The sequence below is a fragment of the Pristiophorus japonicus genome, chromosome 17 (assembly GCF_044704955.1).
Source record: "Pristiophorus japonicus isolate sPriJap1 chromosome 17, sPriJap1.hap1, whole genome shotgun sequence".
NCBI lineage: Eukaryota > Metazoa > Chordata > Chondrichthyes > Pristiophoridae > Pristiophorus > Pristiophorus japonicus.
The window spans coordinates 96072884-96089259 of NC_091993.1; the positions used below are offsets into that span (position 1 = coordinate 96072884).

The following is a 16376-nucleotide window of genomic DNA, read 5'->3' on the forward strand; positions in this document are numbered from 1 at the left end:
CATGCACTTCGGCGGAAAAAATCAAAGAGCAAGTTATTATTTAAATGGAGAAAGTTTGCAAAGTGCCGCAGTACAACGGGACCTGGGGGTACTTGTGCATGAAACATAAAAGGATAGTATGCAGGTACAGCAAGTGATCAGGAAGGCTAATGGTATCTTGACCTTTATTGCAAAGGGGATGGAGTATAAAAGCAGGGAAGTCTTACTGCAGCTATATAAGGTATTAGGCCATACCTGGAATACTGCGTGCAATTTTGGTTTCCATATTTACGAAAGGATGGCAGTTCAGAGAAGGTTCACTAGGTTGATTCCGAGGATGAGGGGTTTGACTTATGAGGAAAGGTTGAGTAGGTTGGGCCTCTACTCATTGGAATTCAGAAGAATGAGAGGTGATCTTATCGAAACGTATAAGATTATGAGGAGGCTTGACAAGGTGGATGCAGAGAGGATGTTTCCATAGATGGGGGAGACTAGAACTAGCGGGCATGATCTTTTAATAAGGGATCGCCCATTTAAAACGGAGATGAGAAGAAATTTCATCTCTCAGAGGGTTGTAAATCTGGAATTCGCTGCCTCAGAGAGCTGTGAAAGCTGGGACATTGAATAAATTTAAGACAGAAATAGACAGTTTCTTAAAGGATAAGGGGTTATGGGGAGCGGGCGGGGAAGTGGAGCTGAGTCCATGATCAGATCAGCCATGATCTTATTGAATGGCGGAGCAGGCTCGAGGGGCCGTATGGCCTACTCCTGTTCCTGTTTCTTATGTTCTTATTATATATTTTCATTTGGGTTTCTTTTTACAAAAATAATGAACAGCTTAACATGAGCCAACTTTAATTGTCTCCCTTTTAATGGTTCAGTGCTTTGAGTTGTGCATACTTCAAGCCCTTGTTATGTTAGAATTTCCCACCACAGCCTGTAGTACCATACACCCGGTACTGTAGTCCAGCAGTCTGCATGGCCCCCGGCCTGCGAGCACCATCAAAGCAGGCCGTGGAGTGGAAGGAGCAGCGTGGTGGCACACCACTCCAGGGAGCAGTACGTGCTGGAGCAGGAGAGCAACGGCAGTGAAGAGTGACATCATCAAGGGTCCAGGTCGGTGAATGGAGCGTGGGCAGGTACAGTAGGAGCGGCGAGGTCGGGGCGAAGGAGCGGCGAGGTCAGGGCGACGGAGCAGTGAGAGATTGTAGAGGGACGTGATCGGAGCCCAGGAGAGGCATGAGTTCAGGGCCCAGAAGAGCTGAGGGCTCAGGGGCAGCACGGGCCAGCCCACACTGCGATATGTGAGCGCACTAAGTCCGTGCAGCAGAGCTGGTCTCTAGACGTCTTGGTTAATCCTTGCTACTGGACCAAGACCTAGCTCTGTCAAGCTAGGTCTTGGTCCACCACACATTAAAAAAAATCCAAGCACAGGCATCTTCCATCCTTCAAGATTTAGTTCGGACCTGGATTTTTAGGTCCATCATTGAAACACCTATGAACTTTTTGACGTGGAAGCAAGTCATCCTCGATTCGAGGGACTGCCTATGATGATCACACTCGGTGTCAAAATCCTAGAACAAAAGAACCAAATTGCTCTGATTGGCTTGCTCTGCTTCCAGTAAGACCCATGAAGCAGTTGGCTTGACACTTGAGTAGCACTGTGACACATCCAGTCAAACAGCAGGATCCAGCAAAGCAAATGAGGGTCATGACACCACAATGTGTATTCGATCCTGTCTACATACTGCCATGTGTTGAACCCTCTTCTCCACCTCACCCCATAAATTTAGACTGGTAGGTTCAAACAGTTAAGCAGATTGAACATGTGTGGCTGAATGAAACAGACTGTATGCTCTAGTCTTCTGAACCTAGAAGTGGCACTACATTTATGTAATTATGGACACACTGGGGGCAAAATTGCCCTGTGCCCCGTTTGGAGGTGGTAACCTTCCGGGACCGGGATATTAATCGCCCGGACCAGAATTTCCACTCCCCGGCGTGGCATTCGGTCCTTCCGACCCTCAATGGAGACGGAGCGATATTGGAGGTGCTCCGCGTCCATGGAGTGGGCGCTCCCGGGACAGTCCTCCATGCTCCATGTAACGTTAAGGCAGCAGAACGTCCCTTCCCTTCAATTAAAGGGGCGGGTCACTGCGCGCTCTGCAGCTGTCACTGGGTCACCAGGGACGCCCTTGACCAGGCTAACAGCCCGACACCCAAAATGGAGTGCCGGCTGCAGGATGGTAGCCCAATCAAGGCGACGGCCACCTGTGTTGGACCGACAGAAGAGTCATCCGACACAAAAGTATGACAGCTCACAGTGCAAACGGCCTCCCCTTTAAGGGGTGCCCCAGCGGCAGATGTCGGGCAGTGACATCAGCTGGCGCCAGCCTCATGGCCTGCGGGGCACAAAGGGATTGCCGCAGGGCGGTGAGGGGTCGGTGTGCACAGTGATGATGTCATCACTGTGCGTGCGCCAACCTGGGTCGCAAAGCGCAGCGCCAATGACACAATGACTCTCAAACCTCTGGGCTAATTTCCCCGGAGGCGCTATTGACCTCTTTCCCCCAGGCAGTAACCTCGGTGCCCCCCATTAACGCCCCCCAGAGTTTTGGAGGAAACCAGGGCACCACTGTAACCCAGGCAGCAGGAGTAAGATGGCATTTAATGTATCCCAGTTTTGCAAAGGCTAGCAATATAACAAGGGGTTAAATTAAATAAATATATACCTGTGGTTGACAGCTGATAACCTCTCCTTCTAACCAGAATTTTTTTTAACTGCAAACATGTTGGCTATTTAAGTGAAAAGAATTAAGGCAACACATTTTGCGAAAATCTACAGAGGAACCTTTTTGATGACAGATATCTCATTGTAACAGTTTCTTTGGTCATGGCTGAAGTGCCTTCGGAAGTGGAACTCAGACCATGATAAGATGAACACGTGGGCCCAGATTTTCCGGGGCATATGACCACGAGGCCCATGTGCGAAAACGCAGAACTTGCGATCTGTCAAGTTTCAGCTTGACAGATCCACCGCATCCCCGGGAAATGGACATTCGCTGGTGGAGAGTTGGGCTATTTGCCCAATTACTGCCCAGCGAATGCCTGTGGTAGGGGCCTTCTTTTACCAGCATAAGAGTTTTATATGTTTAATTTAATTGTATTTTAATTAATTTTGAACATTTAATTTATTTTTATTTCACTGGTGCGTAATTGTGTTTTTAGGGGATTCCTATTCATGCTTATGGGGAATCTGTACGCAAATGGAATCCCCATAAGCATAATGGGGATTCCCCTTTTTGATTGGTTGGGCCGGCCCACGTGATCCCAGGGGCATTTGCGAATCGCGTGCGCCCCGGGATACGTGGGCCTTTACGCATGCGTACGCGTAGAGGCCCCGGAGCGCAAGAGGTCGAACCTCTGGGACCATCAGGTAGGTTCGTACTTTTCTTGGGGTTCAGAGACATTCGCCCGCGGGAAGCCTCTGACCTCAAATTCAGGCCCGTGATGTGAACTGATTGCAATAGATGAGGTTTACTGGAACATGGGTTAAAAATGAGCGAGTCAGGTGAAAGTTTGTCATCCAAGAAGTAATAGCTACAGAATAATTTACCAGATCAGCCCAATGATTGAGTTTGAATGGGCACCAGAGACAAATGGATGTACTTGTGGAGAGAAGGGAGGGACATGGTGAAAAGATAGGTAAGGGAGTTGATCCATGAAAAATAATTTTTAGACCTAATGGTCTTTTCCCCATCCTGGAAATTCTTACGCTTATAAATGCTCCTTTGTACCAGACTGTACTGTCCAGATTCTGTCAGATTGTTTGCTAATGATTATGGAATAGAATTTCCACAGAGGTTCCTCAAGCTCCCACCACAACTTCAGCGGAAGATCAGTGGAAATTCTGGAGATATGGAGTAAATCTCCGTCTACGCTGTTTTTCCGAGGATTCCCATCGATCCTCCGCTGAAGTCAGGATTGGAAATCGGGGGAACCGCCACAGAAATTACTGACATATGTTTTCTACCAGAAGGTAAAAGGCCTATACTTATAGGACATTACTGCAAGTTCTGATGCGAATATTGGAGTGAGCAAAGTAATGTCAAAAAAAATTAATACAAGTCACAAAACTACTGGGTCCGTGTTTGAACACAACAATCTCAAAGTGGAGGTTGGAATCATTACCCAGATTTAGATGCTGGACTGTTACATGGTTTGTTAGGAAACGCATACAATAGCAACACCAGTCAGAAATGAAATTAGTAATTGTACAGCAAAAAAATGATCAAGTAACTGCCAAAGTAAAGCCACTACATTTGCACAGTCAATGCTGGTTCGATTAATTTCATTTATATGTCAGTTAAACTAACTCCAGGGTTCAATGCCATATTCATTCCACTTTCCAGTTCATAATCCACAAGAATGTCACATATATTACTGTTTACTCATAGATTCTACCAGAATACATGATTACAATGATATGCTGTCAAGCATGCAAAACTGGTTCACATCTATAGATCAACCAGACATTGGCAACTCAGACAGAAACTAACAATGTGTGCAGGTTTCTATTTTGGTTTTGCCCAGTGTCAGACAAATTTGCTGTGGTTACATGGCACACTGGGGCCTGGATTTCTGATTTCCAAGGTGTGGTCTAACTGAAGTATCGGAGATCAGTAACACGTTTTGGGGTCTCGAAATTGCACCAAAAGTGGAAAGGAGGCAACTAATATGAACAGAAAGTTACTATACTGCAATTGGAAACCTCAGGTTATATCATTCAGTGCATCAGTAAATTCAAGGCCCTCGGTTTCTGCAAAGGTTTGCTCAATCTGACATTATATCCAATAGCAGATAGATGGTTTAGACATTTTAAAATCCCAAGGTGGTGTAAAATTGCAAGAGATCATGTTTGAATTTGGAATAAACTCCTAAAATGTCTCACTACGAATGTTAAAGGGAATGATTAAAACTGGTGGATTAGCCGTGGAGTTGCTCCCAGAGAGCTCGAGAATGTCCTGTTTTGTGCTATGTAACATACAATGCAGTATCAAGGCCACTGATTCTAATGCAATTTTATTACAAAGTATTGTGAGAGCAGCAGTGATATTCTTTGGGCTTGAATTGTAAGATTATGTGCATATTTGCATGGAAACTATATGAAAAATGTCTTGATTATTATTAAAAAGTTGTCTAACTATGTAGTTAATTTTATTTCTTGTCTTTTTTTTAAAACCCAGGATAAAGCAGAAGATGGTAAAGAAAATGTTCCAAGTTGCAAATAGGTTGGATGTAGATTATAGGAACTGTAGGCAACAGAAATAGGAAGTTGGTTGGTTATGTAGGTTGGTAGTATTGGGGTTTGGGAGTGGGTGTGAAAACATTGGGACTTGGCTGTGGAATATGGCAGCACCTAGGGTAGGTGGGGAGGTTAGTGGTGTGTCAGGTATAGATGAATCATAGAAGTTTACAGCATGGAAGGAGGCCATTTCGGCCCATCGTGTCCGTGCCGGCCAACAAGAGGCTAATCCCACTTTCCAGCTCTGGGTCCGTAACCCTGCAGGTTACGGCACTTCAAGTGCACATCCAAGTACTTTTTAAATGTGGTGAGGGTTTCTGCCTCTACCATCCCTTTGGGCAGTGAGTTCCAGACCCCCACAACCCTCTGGATGAAGAAATTTCCCCACAAATCCCCTCTAAACCTTCTACCAATTACTTTAAATTTATGCCCCCTGGTTGTTGACCCCTCTGCTAAGGGAAATAGGCCCTTTCTATCCATTATATCTAGGCCCCTCATAATTTTATACACCTCAATTAGGTCTCCCCTCAGCTTTCTTTGTTCCAAGGAAAACAAACCCAGCCTATCCAATCTGTCCTCATAGCTAAGATTCTACACTCCCATCAACATCCTCGTAAATCTTCTCTGTACCCTCTCTAGTGCAGGCTCGTCCTTCCTGTAATGCGGTGACCAGAACTGCACACAGTACTCCAGCTGTGGCCTAACCAGTGTTTTATACAGTTCAAGCATAACCCCCCTGCTCTTGTATTCTATGCCTCGGCTAATAAAGGCAAACATTCTGTATGCCTTCTTAACCACCTTATCTACCTAGCCTGCTACCTTCAGGGATCTGTGGACATGCACTCCGAGGTCCCTTTGTTCCTCTACACTTCTCAGTGTCCTACCATTTATTGTGTATTCTCTTTCCTTGTTAGCCCTCCCCAAATGCATTACATCACGCTTCTCTGGATTACATTCCATTTACCAGTGTTCTGTCCACCTGGCCAGTCGATTGATATCTTCCTGCAGTCCGCAGCTTACTTTTTCATTATCAACCACATGGCCAATTTTAGTATTAACTGCAAACTTCTTAATCATACCCCCTATATTCAAGTCTAGATCATTGATGTATACCTTGATGCTTAGGATGGGAGAGAATGATGTGGTTGACGATGATTTCTACTAGTTTTAGGAGATTTATTTGCGTTAGGAAGGATTTTTTAATCCCTTTCAATATATCCACCACTTGCTACACTGGTCAACCCCACGTGGACTTGAACCCATCCTGGCTAAACCCCTATCCACCACAAGCTAATTAATGATCCCTTCTGCAATGCAATAAGCTGAGTTCCCAGTCACTGCAGGGCGGTTTTAAGAGTAACTTAAGGAGGTCACAGTGGGGTGGGGTCAAGTCATGGATGCAGGAACATGGCAGGGGTGGGGGCTCACGGTTGTGTTGTGGGTTGTTGCAGGTGGATCTCTCACAGTGGGGAGGTAGTAACAGCAAGAAGGAGAAAGGGGGCAGGGTTGCAGGCAGCAACAGTGTCACAACACCATCTTTCCATAAGATACAGCCGTGAGTTCTCAGAGGTAAGCAAACAGTATTACCACCTACCTAGACACCAAGGTTAGAGAACAGGTAAGTTTAATTGTGACAGAAGACTATAACAGAAAAGCATAGATAGGCAAGATGGAAATAGTGTGACAGGAAAAAGACAGACTTGAAAGACTTGCATTTATATAGCGCCTTTCACGACTATTGGACATCTCGAAGTGCTTTACAGCCAATTAAGTACTTTTGGAATGTAGTCACTGTTGTAATGTAGGAAACGCAGCAGTCAATTTGCGTACAAACAAGCTCCCACAAAAGCAATGGATAAAGACCAGATAATCTTTTTTTTGTTATGTTGATTGAGGAACACCAGGGATAACTCCCCTACTCTTCTTCGAAATAGTGCCATGGGGTCTTTTACATTCACTTGAGAGAGCAGATGGGGCCTCGCTTCATCCAAAAGACAGCACCTCTGACAGTGCAGTACTCCCTCAATGCAGTGCTGCAAGTCCCTGGAGTGGGACCTGAACCCACAATCTTCTGACTCAGACATGAGTGTGCTACCAACTGATCCATGGAATGAAGTGTTACTTGATGTAAGAAATTGCATGGTATTGTCATTATGTAAAGGCAGAGGTAAAATAAGCTTTATTAATATATATGCTCTGTATGAATGTAAAACTGAGGCTGGGGAAGGTCTAAAATGACCACTTCCTCAGCTTGTCGAGTTTCAGGGAGATAGCCTTGCCTGGGTGGTGTGAACAACACCCACTTGTGAATCATTCAATCTGTAAATGGGACTGATAGAAGAAGCATTTATGCGTACATCAGAGGATCAAAGGACAATGGAGCATTTAAATCTTTTAGTCTGAAAGTCAAAGAAAGTGAAACAACCCAAACCATGACAGCATGGGAACCGCCACGCAGTCTGGAATGGAACAAAACTGAGAGTGCTGGAATATTACAGACAATTGATCAGGATGTTGTGACTACATTCACTACTGTCAGGACCTAGCTCTGCCAAGCCCGTGTGGTGGCTGGTGTAAAATGGCCACCACACGTTAAAAAAATCCACCCACAGGCATCTTCCACCCTTCAATATGTAGTTTGGGATCTGGAATATTAGGTCCACCATTGAAACACCTGTGAACTCATCCCTTTTTGGCGTGGAAGCAAGTCATCTTCGTTTCTAGGGACTGCTAATGGTTACTTGTTTAATTTCTGTAAATAAATTAGTTCGCTCATTTGAAATCTTAGCCCATCTTGAGTGTAATGTGCTGATATTACCATCTGCCAGAGTGGCTTGCAGAGAAATAAAGTGCAGATGGCACTAGAAGTGCTGTGTGAGGTGTCTGCGGGGAAGAAAAAAAACTGCAGAGCTGCAGCTTCTGTGTTTTAGGGGACATAAGGCCCATTTACAGGACCATTGTAAGAAGGAACAGTTCATAAAATAATTGAATATTACATCACGTTGATGACAGCCAACTCCCAATACACATTGCAAAAAAGAGTCGAGAGCATTTTTTCTTTTTACATTTTAGCCATATTGCAAAATCTTTGATGTAGGCTTTCAGTTTCTGTTCCAACTCTTGCTTGATCAGAAAATGAACTGCGCGAGTCAGCTCAGGGGCACCCTGTCAGCAACCTTAATAGTAATTGCATTGAGATGATATGGAAATCAAATACAAACTATACCTTGACTTGCTACTTAAAGAGGAGCTCCTTTTCACTTTCTCGTACGGTTCATCCAGATTAGACTCCATCCATGCTGTGTCCGTAACAGGTGATTTTTCATAGTCACTGCACTGATAACAGACTGGAGCAAGTCCTTCCAAAGTTTGGGGTGGGGTAGGCCTGCTGGGCTGTAGAAGAGGCAGTGAGGAGTTATTCCTTTGCAACCTGTGCACAGCGGTGAGGAATTCTGATGATGAATGGTGGCTGCGATGCTGTCCTGTTTCTGTGGAAAGCAAACAATAGCATGCATCAAAACTACACAAAAAGAATCATTTAGATATTTAACAGGATTGTTTAATTTTGGTCAACATAAAACATAAAATCATTTTAAATTTGTAACATAAGAAATTATGGAGCCTTTTGGCCCAGCGAGCTCACTGCTTTAAAAAGCTCACTTTAAAACGTTCAATAAGAAACAAATATAAACAAGCTATTAATTATGAATACATATAATATAGTTTTAAGGTAAGTTTGTTACCAAATGCAACGTTACTCTTCAGAATACTTTGAGCAGAAAAAACACAATTTTCTTGTGCAGAAAGTTTGTCTGAGGCCTGAAATTGGTGGACATACCGCCCCTTCCGCCCGCGCACACAGCCGAAAAACGGGCAGACCATGTGTTTGACCAATTCTGGCCCCGATATGTTTAATGTAAAGTCAAATTTATAGAAATTGTGCATTTCAAACCAAAAGAAGGTAAAAAAAATTGGGATATCAATTGCCTAATCTTTTAAAATGTTGTTTGCCTGGATTATCTGATACTACGTCACTTACATTATAGATTTATGTGCAGTAATTAACTTGGTGCATTATAGTTTGATTTAATTCTAATCCTAAACAGCACCAAACCATTATAAAAAGATATTGTACTCTAAATGGCTATATTTCTCAAAAAATTATAGTAATTAAAGTAATAAAAATTCAACATCATTGCAGCCATTTTACAGGCGTAAAACAAATGCAAAAATTACGAATTTAACCCAACAACAGCCTTCGGGCCTCCACTAAATTTGTCTGGGCCTTTTTTTTTTTTAGGAGGCCCTGGTGCCTGCCTGAAATGAAGGTCCTACGCACTTTTCAGCAACCGCTTGCTAAATTTGTTTCAGAGCAGGAGTGTTCCTCCTTTCCTCCACTTTAACACTTTAAAGCTGACCCTTCCTTGCCACCCTCCCATTTGCTTCCTTTCTCCATCCCTGAAATTTCCTGCGGGCTGGGCCGAAATTCGAAAGACCCGGACCAACAATCTGTGTTGTAGTGGCTAATTGGCGCCCACAGCTTGACAGATTTATTCCAGAGAGTTCCAAGGATGGACCTTGGGGTTTTCCATTCTGGCCTGCCATTACTGCCAGTGTCAGAATCATGTTCCTTTTGAGCACTACCAAATTTAGGCCCCATAGAAACTTAGAGCACAGACGAAGGCTATTTGGCTCATGCAGCCTGTGGTGGATGTCTAAAAGGGTTAAAAATACAGGCAAAAATTGATCCTCACTCATTTAATTCAGTCTGTAGTAAATCAATCTTATTTACTTGCAAGGTGTGAATGAACATTTTGGGTGTGAAATTGATCTTGGACGTCGGCACAAAATGGGTGATTGCGAATCGGCAGCTGTTTTACACCCCATCCGAATTCTGATTCGCTATCACCCGTTTGACTCTACAACCCAAAACCAATTTCAACCCCTTTGTACTCAACAAGTTGTGGACTTACCATCTTCCAGAGAACTGTCATCAGAAGCACTCAATTCTAAAAAGAAAAAGGAATTTGAGAAATGAGATTTTAATGCAAGCAAATCAAGTGTTTATTCTTTACATTTCTATTCAAGATAAACAATATGGTTAAACTGATTATAATTTTGGAAAAGAGTAAGTGCTATAGTTCACTTTCAAGTGATTTTTTTTCTACTATTTATCAGATCCACTAGGATAAATCTGATTAAGGAAGAAATCATGGCCTAGAAATTTGATCGTGCCTAAAATCAAGCGTGAAGGGGATGGTGTGCACTTCATCTGCCTTTCATGTAGTTGCAGAGACCATATTAAATTGGTGCTGCTAGATTATTCTGAGCCAGACATGCAACCAGTGCTACTCAAGCTATTCACTGGCTTCGTGCTTATTTGGTGTTTGTGGGGGGGGGGATTCGGGCTTCACTGACACCACTTAAAGGCAGTCAGCACCTCTTGCAGACAGCAGGGAAATGTTGTGAATGTTTAAAATGGCTAGAGATACAGAGGAACAGACAGGGCACCCAGGTATTCGGATGCAGCTTTGAAGGCTGTCAACAGGCTGGGCAACCAAATGGACAGGGGCTTCACTCGGCTTGGTGAAATCTGGTCTCCCGCAGATGGGTATGAGTGTACACACATCACCCCTGTGCTTGCTGACCTACTTTGGCTCACGGTCAAGCAACGCCTCGATTTCAAAATTCTCATCCTTGTTTGTCTCATAATACTCCTGTGAAGCACCTTGGGACATTTTACTATGTTAAAGGCATTATATAAATACAAGTTGCTGTTGTTGTTGTACAGTCCAGTAGCAGGGTATTTGGACAATGTCAATGCAAAGTGATACCATCATGTTGGCTACAACTCTACCCTTGTGACCCCGTGGACCAATGCCCAGCTCGATACCAGAAAGCAAGCTGGGCCAGACTGTCCTGGCAGCTGCTACCTTGTTGCTGTCTGAAGCTGAGCCTTTTCAGGCCCAAGCTCCTTGAGGACGCTGGCCATAAGTATCTCACGATCCCTTGAATGAGGCACCGCAGCCTCCGTGCCCCCATGTTAAAATCCCTGAGACAGCACCTTGTCGATGGAGTAGAATATGTAACAGAGCATTTCAGTCAGGGAGGAGGGAGTCACGTTGGCGTGGCAAATAGTGTGAAGGCCTTTCTGTATGGCACTAAAGCCACAATGCTACTTGAACATCAACAGAGTGATACTCTTTGGATTCATGAAGGCAATCATGCTGTGTCACATAGGGTGATAGAAGTGCAATCAATGATTCCCTGGTTAGGGGGAAGCTTGCAATCAGAGTGAATCCCAAAGGCCGATCCGATTGCTTCCAGATGTCCATGGGGAAAGTGATAAATCTGTTTGATCTAGGAAGCAAGGCATCAGTCAAAGCATGGACTATAGACTGACTTTGTGGATATCCCTTGTGGTAACCTGGAAGGAGCCAGAGCAAAGAAGTTCAGGGCTGCAGTGACCTTGATTGCAATAGACAAGGCGATGCCAGCTGTAGCAGTTGGCTGCAAGTCATCTTGCAAGATGTTACACAACTCTGTGACTGCCTCTCTGGAGAAGCAAGTCCTTCTTGTGCATTATTCCTCAAAGACCTGCAGATACGTTGTTCTGAGCCCACAAACTCCATTGAGAGAGTGAAGATTTCTCCAAGCATACATCCTCCTATGACCTCCCCTTTTAGCTGCAGCTCTGTCCAGAGTGGGATGCCTACAAGTGCTCCATGTCAAAACAAATGCAATGCCAAAAGCCCTTTTACAGTTCCAAGCTTACAATAGCATCCATTATTAAATGAACTTTTAATAACTTTAAGATCAAAATACTCACAAGCTAGTGCTAGAAAAAAGGTCCATACAGTTTAACTGAGGATTCCTTTAAATAATGTTCGAAATGTTCACCTCACAACTTCTCCCACCCATGGTATGGGGAGGGAGTAGGAAGTGGCATTAGTCAGGCAGTAACGTCAGGAAATTGCATTAGTGCCATTACAATACATAACCCTGATTTGCATGTATTATGAGATGCCAGCCTATTTCAGATAGGAACTCTGGCCCCCAGGAATTATTTCACCTTCCCCAGAAAACCAGGATAGTTCTGCAATCAGGGTAAACTGGGCGGCAGAAACGGACACAGCATTCTCTGCTTGCTACTGCCTTGTTTTTGGGGACAAATGGAGTGATGAAGAGACCACAATTACTCCCATTAAGTCAAAATCATAGAATCACGGAATCATACAGCAGAGAAGGAGGCCACTTGACCTGTTGTGCCTGTGCTGGCTTTGAGAAACCGCTGTTCAATTTAATCCCACACCCCAGCTTTCTCCCCATAATCCTGAAAATTAGTCCTCTTCAAATACATGCCCAATTGCATTTTAAAAGTTCTGATAGAATCTGCTTCCACTACTCTTTCAGGTAGTGATTTCCAGATCATAACAACCCTCTGTCTGAACAAAATACCCTAATTTCCCCTCTAGTACTTTTGCCAATTATTTTAAACCTGTGACCTCTGGTAACCGACACAAATGCCAGAGGAAACAGTTTTTCTCTCTACTTGCTCTATCAAAACCGCCGAATACCTCTATTACGTCTCCCCATAACCTTCTCTACTCTATGGAGAACAATCCCAGCTTCTCCAATCTCTCCACATAAGTAAAGTCCCTCATCACTGGTATTATCCTGGTAAACCTCCTCTGCACCCTCTCCAAGACCTTGACATCCTTCCTAAAGTGTGGTGCCCAGAATTGCACACAGTACACCAGCTGAGGTCTAACCAGTGATTTGTAAAAGTTTAGCACGACTTCCTTGTTTTTGCATTTAATGCAAGATTTACAAAGCTAAGTATCTGATATGCATTCTTAACTGTCTTATCAACTTGCCCTGCTACCTTTAAAAATATGTATATATGCACTCCCAGGCCCTCTGCACTTGGATCCTCCACACACCCCCCATATTATTTTGGAGGAAAATAGAGAGATTATTTTTTAGCCAGAAGGCAATACCCACACTCCAAATTGACTGACTGACTGTCATTGTACTTTCCTGGATCTCTAAAGGTACCCGTTCCAAACAATAAACTTGGCACCAAAGTCACATACCATAACGTGCTTCTCAATGTATCAATTGCTTCATTGTAACGTAATGTGCCCGAGGGTATGTAGCCAATCTATCTCAGTCGTGTGTGAATTTTAACATTAGTTTGAAATATTTGAAAATTATAGATTCATTCTTTAAAGGATAGGCATCCTCCATACTGTAGTATAGATTAGCTTGATAGGCCCTGAGGAAATCATGTGCTGGGAAAGCACATGCCTCTGTATGTGGATAGCTCCTGAAAGTGAGGAGATGCTCTAAGGTTTGGCACCCAAGAACCCGAGGCAGTCTCACAAAATGCCAAACTAAGCTTTATTAATAGAGGAAGAGAGTACAAAAGCCAAGGAAGTTATGCTAAAGCTTTATAAAATACTGGTTAGGGCACAGCTGGAGTATTGTGACCAATTCTGGGCACCACTCTTTGGATAGGATGTTAAGGCCTTGGCAAAGATGCAGAAGAGATTTACAAAAATGGTACCAGGAATGAGGGATTTCAGTTTTGTGGAGAGACTGGAGGACCTGGGTTATTCTCCTGAGAGCAGAGAAGGTTGAGAGAAGATTTGATAGAGGTCTTCAAAATCATGAATGGTTTTGATAGAGTAAATAAGGATAATTGTTTCTAATGACAGAAGGGTCGTTAACCAGAGGACACAGATTGGCAAAAGAACTAGAAGCAACGTGACAAAATATTTTTTTACACAGCGAGTTGTTGTGATCTGGAATGCACTATGAACAGTTCTGGTCTCCATATTATAAAAAGGATATAGAGACACTGGAGAAGGTGCAAAAAAGATTTACTAGAAGGATATCAGAACTAAGAGGTTATACCTATCAGGAAAGATTGAACATGCTGGGGCTACCTTCTCTAAAGAAGAGAAGACTGATGTGTGACCTGATAGAGCTCTTTAAAATTATGAGAGGGTTTGATAAGATAGACATATAGAGAAAATGTTTCCATTGCAGGGGAGACCAGAATTAGGGGCCATAAATATAAGATAGTCACTAATAAATCCAATATAGAATTTCGGAGAAACCTCCTTATTCAGTGAGTGGTTAGAATGTGGAACTCACCACCACAAGACGATGAGCAAAGGTGCATTTAAGAAGAAACTGGATAAACACATGAGGGAGAAAGGAATAAAAGGATATGTTGATGCGGTTAAATGAAGAAGGGTGGGAGGAAGCTCGTGTGGTGAATAAACACCGGCATGGTCCTGTTGTACCGAATAGCCTGTTTCTGTGCTGTAAATACTATGTAATACTTTTCAGTGTGTTCTTTCACCTCTTCAGGTTGGATTGTTCTTGCAGCTGTTCATTGCTTGAAGGATGGACCTAATATCTCTGAGTGATCTCAACCATCAAAAGAAAGTTTCAAGTGTGGTAACCTCCCTTTACATTCTCCTCTGGGACTAGGTAGTTTATGTGAATCTCTGCTAGTGATGCCCTTATATTCTTATTGGGTGTGTGATCAGAGACCGTGCCTACAATAATTAAGAACCTAAGTATGTAATGAGAGATTCAATACTACCATTAATGCTATGTATCATGTAAGCTTTACTAAATTATTATTATTTTGACTTTGTAAGTATAAAATAACTAATGAAGAGAGCACTTTTAAAACATCAAAACATGCACTACAAAGTAATACAAATTACAAAGTAATGCTGTGTTCTGAAAGCATATAGGCTACTCAGTCTTAAAGCAATCACTTTGATCATTGATGCTGGCAGTGAGTTGGAGCTTCTGTCTCTAAAATAGTCCACATTGTTGAAGACCTTCATCTAAGGTGTTTTTTTTCAAACAAAAAGAATACATCATTATTACCCAGATCACCAAACAATCCCATGTCCCACTAATAAAATACATTTCATCTCTATTCACAGTTTTGTCCCAAAACACTCTTGAGGGACAGAAGTGAAGTAATGTGCTGTGTTCTGTTGTGACCATCACTACATTGAAATAGTTTGAAATCATATGCTATTTAGTTGGCCACAAATAAATTGCTACAAGAAGGTCCTGCTTGAATTTATCTGGGAGATTTTGAAGACTCCCGCCCAGCGAAGCGAGGCAGTAGTCCCCTGGAAATGGTGGGGAATAACTTATTGCCCTGTTCCTACCGATAGTTCCTCGGACCTACCACTGGGCAACTGAAGAATCTGCCTGAGTGAGGCAGTAGGCCCTTTTAATGTGCAAACTGTAGCCATTTTAGGATATACTGGTCAGAGCATGCATTGAGAATGCTCCGCAAAATATCAGCTGGCAGTCCAGCTGAAGAGCAGTCCAGCAATTAAGTTTTAAATGATTAATGTGGGGCCAGGGCCCAGAAAAATAACCTGGGCTGCTGCCACACCAGGATTCTCACCCCTCCACCCACCTTCTGAGAATGGCTGCCCGAAACTCATCCGCAGTCAAAATCTACCCCCTATGTGCCATTTTCCCATTGATAGGGCCCTCCTCAGCATCACGGTGGATGGTCAAACTTTGCAGCTGCACTGAGAATTCATAGATAAACAAAGCTTCCCACATATATAATTATTGTCAGCCACAGTAGTAATCAAAAGCCCTGAGTATTGCTGCACACGCTAATTGCCTTACTAAAGCTTCTCTGTCAACAGAAAAATCTCACTTACAAATACAGAGTTCCTAACATAATTCAAAATGTACCAGTCAGGGCCTGGCTATCCACACAGCACACTGTGGAAAAGTTAAGATCCTTATAATTATACAATAGTAATTCTGAACAGCTTGAAAAGTGGTGTCGTTACCTAAACATGTTATAAAGTTCCGAGTACTGCAACTGTTCAAAAGATAGCCAACAGAAAGTGTTGGACACAAACAGTGCCTGAGCACCTGAACATAGAAGACCTTGACAGGTCTTAGGAAGGGTCCCACCTGAAATGGTGAAAACATTTTGTTTTATTTCAGATTTCTGGGGTTCACAGATTTTGCTTTTGATTGCTACTGTTCAAATGTTTTTCCTTATAAGTCCATTGCAAACGAT

At 43.2% G+C, this 16376-nt stretch overlaps 1 protein-coding gene across 2 annotated transcripts in view; it reads right to left on the minus strand.

Annotated features, from left to right (window-relative positions):
• inavab (innate immunity activator b) overlaps window positions 1–16376 on the minus strand; it is an 82578-nt gene that overhangs the window by 35851 nt on the left and 30351 nt on the right. For both annotated transcript variants that reach the window (XM_070858952.1, XM_070858953.1), the window contains exons 6-7: window positions 10258–10293; window positions 8511–8772 (exon numbers count right to left, since the gene is read on the minus strand). In XM_070858952.1, the coding sequence (XP_070715053.1) occupies window positions 8511–8772; window positions 10258–10293 (298 nt within the window). The remainder of the gene's footprint in view (window positions 1–8510; window positions 8773–10257; window positions 10294–16376) is intronic.